This window comes from Montipora capricornis, chromosome 3, assembly GCF_036669925.1.
Source record: "Montipora capricornis isolate CH-2021 chromosome 3, ASM3666992v2, whole genome shotgun sequence".
NCBI classification, from domain to species: Eukaryota; Metazoa; Cnidaria; class Anthozoa; order Scleractinia; family Acroporidae; genus Montipora; species Montipora capricornis.
In genome coordinates this window covers 72,902,529-72,911,106 of record NC_090885.1, presented here as the reverse complement: position 1 = coordinate 72,911,106, position 8,578 = coordinate 72,902,529, and the positions used below count along the sequence as shown (strand labels likewise).

Genomic DNA, 8,578 nt, shown 5'->3' with positions numbered 1-8,578 from the left:
GCAAAGAGAGTATTTCAGTTTTAAGGTTAGTCAGGCATGTTAGGGAGTGGTACTTTTTGAGTGGATATCAACATTAAATCAAAGGATCTCTGAGCCAAATCTGTCATCCAGGAAACAACTTGTTCTCGTGACGAGATATGGGTGGATTCTTGTGTTACAACAACCCTTTTTTAAATATTAAAATAAGGAAAGTGGGGGTGGGTGAACTGCTTATCAATGACGAGAATGAACCACACGATAAATGATTAATTCATGTAGTCTCCTGTTCTCTAATATTCAGTAGCATGTTTCAAACTAAAATCTCTTTCGTTTTAAGTTTATTTGGAGATGAAGCAGAGACTGTATTTTGGGAAGTAGCCCTTCATTACCTCAGGCGAGAAAAGGCCAGACTTCAATGTATGAAGCATAAGGTACTCACACAGTGACTGTGATAATTAATTCTGTAACCCAACAAGTAATATTGTAGTTGTCAGTAAGATCAGTGACATGATAGCCCAAAGGGTAGCAAACGAGCTGGACCTGCTGTACATTTTGACTTTGCCTTGTGGTTTTACAGTGTTAAATCCTTGTATGGATGACGTTACATCAGAGGTTTCAGTGGAAGACTTCGCGCTTCGTTTCTTTTGCCCATTGAGGCCAGAAAAAGTTTGTGATCAAAGGATGAAAACGCATCACATTCTTTTGGCAATTTCCAGGGTGATGAAATCCCAATTTTATTGAGCATAATTTGGGTATAATTTTGAGAACTTATGAATTTGTGCTCTTGTGTAAGTAAAGGTTCGGCAGTGCTTCCTTTTTTTCAGATTGAGCACCAGTCCCCCTTATACAGTCGTACCAGGTCGTGCTCGGTTGATGTCTTTAACCCATCTGAGTCTACTTCCAAAGTCAGACGTAGTTTCAGTTCCAGAAGTCTGGATCTGTTGTCAATTGACGACGATCTTGATTTCTGTGGCCCCGAAGAGACTGACGAGAGTGCAAACGCAACCTGCTGTTGTTACCCAGTCTCCCTGGATACATGTTATGACATAATCAGTGACACAGATGCATTTCAGGTGAGCTCTAGCTAATATCAAATTTTAGCTTTCCCTTGCGTTGAAAAATCCTTTTTAGTTTTAAAATGGTGGCTTTAGGTTCGAACAGCTTGAAATTAAGGAGCACTAAAACTTGCTGCCATCAGGAGCTCGTGACCCGTTTTCGCTGAGAGACTCTACTAAGAAAAACTTTCCTTACACATTTTTTATCTATCAGCCAGCCAACGCAAAATGCTTCATTTTAGGCCAGGAACTTTAAGAAACAATAAAAGACTTGAAAGTAAAAATAAGCATGTCTGATATCAGTTCTTTACTCTTTGTGATGACTTCCTATTGCCATCAATTTAAAGAGGCATCTTTAATTGGCTTTTCGAAAGAGCTTTGTCACTTCAGATATTTCGTAGCCAATGCATCGGAAATACCCTTGTATAAACAAGCAGAAGGCTGGGTGCAAAAAGTCGTTTGTGTTTGATCGGCCTACCTCCTGGTCACATGAAAACGAACGTCGAGGCTGCAAAGGGAGGGGCGCGGGAACCAATAACTTTCTCATTCCTCCGCCTCATTCCATAAAACTGACGAAACTGTTTGCAACGCAGGCCATGTGCCCTCCGAAGTAGCACGGGCAGGATTGGACCAACAGCGTCCTACGCTATATATGGAACCAATGTTGTCTGTTCGTTTTTGTACTGACCCAGTTTTGTCCACTTTTGCATCTGGGGTGAACCACAGCTTCTGACAAAATTGTTTACACATCGCACTTAATTTAATGTCGGCTCTCAGGATCTTCTAAGAAAATTGCGCGACAACAACTTCGAGAGGAAGGGAGCCCAGCGAAGGTGCTAGATCTGTGTACTTGTGAGCTATCTCAAAGAGTTTTTTTGATGGCTGCAGTATTGATTTAGTATTGCTTGAATCCTTGCATTTGGAAACTACTTCTATAGGGTAAATCGACCACCGTAGAGAAAGTAACGCGCGAAACGTCAGCTTTCCATATCAACCCAGTTGATAAACCAGTTTCTGTGTTTCACTTCCTCACCGACGCAGCTCCACAATTCCTTTAAAAACTACACCCCTTTATCCATTTTGCTTTAGAAAAGTCAGCTTGACCGTCTTGCGCTTCACGACAGTAAGCGAACCACTTACGACCAGACGAGGAAATGTGCAGAAACTCTTGTGCTGTTGGGACAGGTATGAGAACAAATAGGTGCTTGAGCGGCCAAGCCGCTCGTTAATGTGCCTTTTGCGCCAACAATAGCGCCAGCTACGCAGGCTAGTTCTATTATGAAATGCAAAATAGGTCAAATATCGTGTGTTTGTTTATTGGATACTCAAGTTGCATTTTGTTACATTAAGACTATTAATAGAAACGACTCATTGACTGATTCTATGCAGCAGTAAATGGGGGAAACGGTGGATAAATTCTAGTTTCCGTTTATGTTTGTAGGCTGACAGAGCAGTTCAGCTTTTTTTAGAGACAGACGCAGGCAATGAAAATTATTATGTTGATTCACTCAGGTAATGATTCAATGTTTGAAACCGATTTAGCATTTACAGAGCTTGTTTCCGTTGTAGTAATAATCAAAGGTGCCGTACACTGGCATCGCTAGGGCTAATGGTAGTTGTGTAATTATTATGTGTTATTAGTTGTAATAACCTGTATATTAACAGAACAGATGGATCGTATTGCTTAAGTTCATCTATTGAGGATAGTTACTTTCTTCCTACTGGCTGGGATTCCTCGCTTAATTTTAGCTAGCTGACCAAACTTTGATTTCGTCCAACAATAGTTAAGTCAATCGTCCATTTAGACGAAACACTGAATAAATGGAGGCTTGTCACGCTACACGATGACGCATCGCAGTCGCTAAAAGTGTATTAGACACGCTTTTTAGCCTTCTAAAAAAGTATTTCGGATGATTAATTTAGTTGTAGCTAGATTCTGATTCAGATCTCAGAGAGGGTTATCAACTTCAGCCTTTGGCCTCATTGGATCAGCTCCTCCCCCATCTGCATAATTCCTTATACCATATTCATCCTCGCTAATCATACGTTTTTGTTAATTTTCTCCGCAGGGCCTGTCTTGTGGCAACAATCCGCTCCTCGGGAGCTTCGCAAAGCACCATTAAACTTGTGGCCACAAATCTGATTGCCAGTGGGAAACTAAAAGGTTCGCTTGCTTTCAGTTTTCCATTTTCTTATTTCGATAGTTAACAAATCTTGGAGAAAAAATGTGTTAAGCTCCAATCTTCACCAAGTTTTTCAAGAGTTTGGAATTTAAGTCAATTCTCACAATAATAATAATGAACTTTATTTAGATGTCAAATCAAATCAAATCAACTCATATCAAATTGTAAACAAAAATTTTAGTTTCTAAAGAAACTGTGGTGCTGCGTCGGTGGGAGATTGAAACAGAAATTTATTTTATCAAACGAGTTGATAAAGGTCAAATAGCCACCGTGAAAGATTTGGAAAGCTGACGTTTCGAGCGTTAGCCCTTCGTCGGAGCTCCGACGTTAGCTCCGACGAAGGGCTAACGCTCGAAACGTCAGCTTTCCAAATCTTTCACGGTGGCTATTTGACCTTTATCAACTCGTTTGATAAAATAAATTTCCATATCAAATTGTAGGTTGGTTTTTGAGGAGAGGGGAGAGGGGAAAACCGGAGCAGAACCCGGAGAAAAATCTCTCGGAGCAGAGTAGAGAACCAACAAACTCAACCCACATATGACGCCGAGTCCGGGCCACATTGTTGGGAGGCGAGTGCTCTCACCACTGCGCCATCCTTGCGAGCAAGTTCTTCTTGTTTTGGATAGTTGACGACTTTAATCACTCTCTGAAAAACTCTGTCCAATGAACCCTTTGAGTTTAAAACTAAAAAATGGCAATGTGAAATTCCTTTACTGCTAAAATGATCGTTACATCGCAAACAAGATGATTTTGAGCAAAAACGGCCTTTATCCTGGTGATTTGCCATAAACTTGAAAAACGTCGGGGCGACGTTTTTCAAGATTACCCAATTGCAGTCCATTTCAGTCTTGTCCATTTGTTTCAATCCATTCTCTTCTGTCCTTTTGTTGTATTTCTTCTAAGTTGTTCATTGGTTTTATGTGGTTATTGCAATGTTTCAATTCAGTTCCCTTTTGGACGTTTTGGCTGTCATGAAATTACATAATTTTGCGTGACATAGCCCTTTTAACATCCCTTATCGTATCCTCAGTGACCCGACATGAGGAAACCTTCATTATCCGGGCTTGCGAAAAGGTGATAACGTAATACTCCTATTAATCGGAACTCCAGATCATCGATTTTCAACTGAAGAAACTAACTCATGTTGTTTTTTATTCAGAGGGGGTTCAATTGCTTTGCTTGATTGAGAAAGGTATGGACGCTTGTCGTTATCTACAGACTTACGGAGAATGGGATGGGGCAGCCTGGCTTGCTAAGGTAAAATGACAACCCTTTTCTGTGTTGTTTCTGTTGTTTCCCGGATGACTGAGATGTCTCACAGAGCCTTTAACTCGAAAAGTAACAGACTTTGTTGGACCACTGAAAAACTGTATCGCTTGAAAGCGTCGTTTCTTAATGCGGGTTTTTAAATACAGGACTCAGTTGGTGACATGGTTTAAAAAAGCAGAAACATTGATTAATTTTTTATAGCTGCCTAATTTTCTTAGCCCTTATGGTTGTTATAGGCAGCTAATACCTTATTTTTCAGTTTCAAAAATCAATGCATTACTTTCTTGTTTCCTGTTGGTATAAATAAATAAATGTTGTTGTTGATGTTAAGAATTCTTTGAGAACACTTTATCATAACGAGTTGCAAATTAATCCTTCGGTTAATTTCGGTTAATAAGCGGGTAAAAAGCGAACTTTTGGAAAGATAATCAGATAAATTATCTTAAATCAAGAGTCGTTTCTGGGGTGGATCCAGGATTTTTCTTAGCAGGGGGTGAACCACTAAGGAATGGCGTAGCTGACTGGTCTTCTCAGGAAGGGGGGCTGTGCACCCCTGCACCCTCCCCCTAGATCCGCCCCTGTGTTTAATCACATCTTCTAGAATTTCGTTCACTTTTTAAACAAAAACAACTAAAAACGTAGGTAATAGAGTAATTGACCAGTGACGTGAAGGCTAATTTCCCGGACGTTGCCATATGGGGTGCGTTCAAGCATTCTCGTCACCAGAGCCTCGGATCGACCCAAGGCTCTGGGAAACTCTATGTAGGAGAACATGCGCCGTAGGGCTGTCATAGCCAAAAATTGGCTATTTGAACCTTAACGCGCCTGCTCACTCCTCGTGCTAACGTGAATGCAACAATCAGAGACGCTGTTCATTGTTCTTCACGAAAACCAATGAGAAGACACTCTGGGCTCTGGGGTCGAGATTGCTTGTCAAGTTGACAAACAGATGTCAGTGGATTATGATTCTGCCCAGGACCAGTCTCCAGACTTTGACAATTGACTTTTGAACTCGCAATAGACCAGCTCCCAACAGTCTTGATAGATCAGTTTGTAGAGAAAGTGCAACGCTATCGCACGCGGTCCTGGGTTCGAATCCCGTTAAAGCCTGGAGTTTTCGAGCTTCCTTTGCATCTGCTCAAGTTGCTCAACTATCCAACTTTGCAACTTTCATTTCACAAATGACTCTTTTGTTGCCATAGTGATTTTTTCAGCGTAACACTTCACCATCCTGTTATCGTTTCAGGCAACGTTGAACTATCCTGACTGTGCTGAAGTTATGCGAAGATGGATTGAACACCTGTCCAGTACATCAACGAGTCAACAGGTAGCCTGCGTAGCTTACGGGATATTAGGGAGCTTCAGCACTCACGTTTTTGAGACACGAACGGCAACCGGAAGAGAACATTTAGCGTGCCAGGGCAGTGGTGTCTCCTAGATTTTTATACTAATCATCTCTAATGGAGAAAAGATTCTTAGCAATGTAAATGTGGTTGTGTGAAGACAAGTTAAAAGGGAAAACAGCTCACTTCCGGTTGCCGTCCGCGTCTCAAAAACGCGCGTGCTTAAGCTCCCTATTTTATCGAGAGATTATTTCGACACGCTCGAATAAACGATGGTTGCTCCGTTGTGATTTGGCCGCGAGTTCGAGCGGCTTCGAAGCCCTCGTCATCATGCCACTCGCGGCCCACGCCAGGCCAAAACACAACGTTACTCGCGCTTGTTTGAATAATGACGCAGGATAGTTAACATGTGACACTGTCATTTCAATTTAAGGTCACGTTAGTTGCTTAAGTCAATTAAAATCAATGTTTCGATTTCAAGATCGCAGTTTCTTACTGCTAAGAGATCTTTTGATTGGATGGTCATTTTAGACCGAAACAAAATACCACGTCATATGAAGTGCTCCTTTCAACCGTCTTTCAACATAAATTTTCTTACCCAAGCTTTATTCTCCCATTTTTGCAGAGCAAAGCTGTATTGGTATTACTTTCTCTCGGCAAGTTTTACAAGGCTCTTGATATGCTCTACAGGTAGGTTGAAATACACATGTTCTTTCTCCTCTACCTGTCACTTGTGTTCAAAAATGCTGCACGTGATCAGATACATTCAGTATATGCTACCTATTTCCAACTATTACATAACTGTTGTGGTTAGCGTTATTTTAAGGTAAATTTCGCTGATTAGCTTTACTTGATGAGCAGAGTTTACGGACACTTTGTTAAGTGAACTGTCAGTATTCTTAGACGGAAGTGCTTCTGAAGTTGGGGAGAAGCGCAAGAGGACAGACACTTAGCGACGCTTATATGGAGAGATCATCACCAGAGAATAGACCTTTTTGCAGATATGACGTCCATTTTGATTTCTATTGTTTCGAAAGACATTATGGGATGCTCAGGGGGCAAATTAATATGTATTTGCCCACTGGGCATGCAATAATAGCTATTTGAAACAATACAAATCAAGATGGCCACCGTGTCTGCAAAAAGGTCTTAGAGCAACTTATAATACCGTTGCGAGAGAAGCCTGGGTACAGTCTAGCCTTGAGCGAGATTTGAACCCGTGATCGTGCGATTGGGTTACACACTCCTTTATCACTGTGCTATCAAGCAATGTATACACTGATCCACAATTAAGTATTAAGTTAAGATTATCACCTTCTCAGACTTAAGGTCACGTTAATTGTTGTTTTCAGTGCAGAATCTTAGCAACACGGGAAAATGGGTAGTAGGAAATAGAGTAAATGGGAGACGGTTGTGTAACAGTTCCCTGTTTGAACAGCCTCTAATTGTTTGGTTTTTCAATTCCTCCAGTATGCGTTACTTTGATCGAGCGGGGCTGTTTGCAGAAGCTTGTCAAGAGTTCGGCTTCCTTTCTCCAGAGGACGAAAAGAATAGTATCCTTTGTAAATGTTTCTGTTTTTTTTTTTTTTTAACATTTCCTTTCTTCAAATGTAGTATCTCCAATGTGAGCTTAGTAGTTTGTTTTTGACGAGTCTGAATGATTCCTGGTGTGTGAGACCGCCGGGTAAACCGAGCTATCTGTGGTGTTAATCTGCTTTTACTATTATTTCCCGGTTCGGGAAATTCAGCTTTGAAAAGTTGTAGCATGCCTAATCCTGCAGCCGAAGTCTTCTCTTTCTGTTGAAGTTGGTTCTCATTGTCATTATTGATCGGCTCGGTCTCAGAGAACTGCCTTTTTTTTGTCCTTACCACATTTTGACGTCATCTGTGATTTATTACTGGTACCGCGCTCCGGTGGCTGAGTTGGTTGAGGCGTCGGGCTGCCATGAGAGGGGTCGTGAGTTCGACTCCGGCCGGACCAACACTCAGGGTCTTAAAATAACTGAGGAGAAAGTTCTGCCTTTGTAATTACAACCGCAAATGGTCAGACTTTCAAGTCTTCTCGGATAAACCGTAGGTCCCGTCTCACAAATATCTTCCATGTGTATAAGTTCTCTGTGTGACGTTAAAGAACCCACATACTATTCGAGAAGAGTAGGGGATGAAGTTCCCCATGTTGTGGCTGTCCTCTGTGAGTGTGTTCTTTCCAGCAGAAGTGGCTGGCTTGGTGTAATGTCTCTAAAAGGCTTGTGGTGTATGAGGCCACCTAAGCAAAAAAGCCATAATTCAAAAGGACTTTGCCGAGTGCTGCGACATGTAGATGTAGATATAGAGAACGCACGATAAACTGATTGCACATAACTTTCCTTGATGTGTATCATTAGCTGCTCTTGTACATGCAGTATACACCGAATACGCCCGGTTCCTTCATGGCCTTGGACTTCAAAAAGCTGCGTATTTCTTTGCCGGTAAAGCTGGGCCCAAGGCCAAACAACTTCTTGATGGGTTGTAAATGGTAAAGAAGATTTTAAAGAAGCCGGGTCTTGAGCAGAAAGGAGAGTGAAAGGAAGAGGAAAAGAAGTGGGTCGAATATCGAAGTCAAATCACAATGTGACCTGCAACGAAGGAACGAAACACATGATAGCTTGTTATTAGGTGTCCATATCTTACTGTGGAACGATCAAAATCGTTGCCCTAATCGAACAACTTTCCTTGAAAAATAAACGTAAAAACAGAACGTAAACAAAAA

General features: G+C 41.4%; 1 protein-coding gene across 1 annotated transcript in view; it reads left to right on the top strand.

The window, feature by feature from the left end:
- LOC138043995 (WD repeat-containing protein 11-like) overlaps positions 1–8,578 on the top strand; it is a 42,347-nt gene extending 33,769 nt beyond the window's left edge. Inside the window, exons 19-28 of the mRNA XM_068890555.1 lie at positions 317–410; positions 804–1,052; positions 2,124–2,219; positions 2,476–2,546; positions 3,104–3,198; positions 4,377–4,474; positions 5,733–5,813; positions 6,455–6,519; positions 7,300–7,382; positions 8,214–8,578. Coding sequence (XP_068746656.1) covers positions 317–410; positions 804–1,052; positions 2,124–2,219; positions 2,476–2,546; positions 3,104–3,198; positions 4,377–4,474; positions 5,733–5,813; positions 6,455–6,519; positions 7,300–7,382; positions 8,214–8,341 — 1,060 coding nt within the window. The 3' untranslated portion in view covers positions 8,342–8,578. The remainder of the gene's footprint in view (positions 1–316; positions 411–803; positions 1,053–2,123; positions 2,220–2,475; positions 2,547–3,103; positions 3,199–4,376; positions 4,475–5,732; positions 5,814–6,454; positions 6,520–7,299; positions 7,383–8,213) is intronic.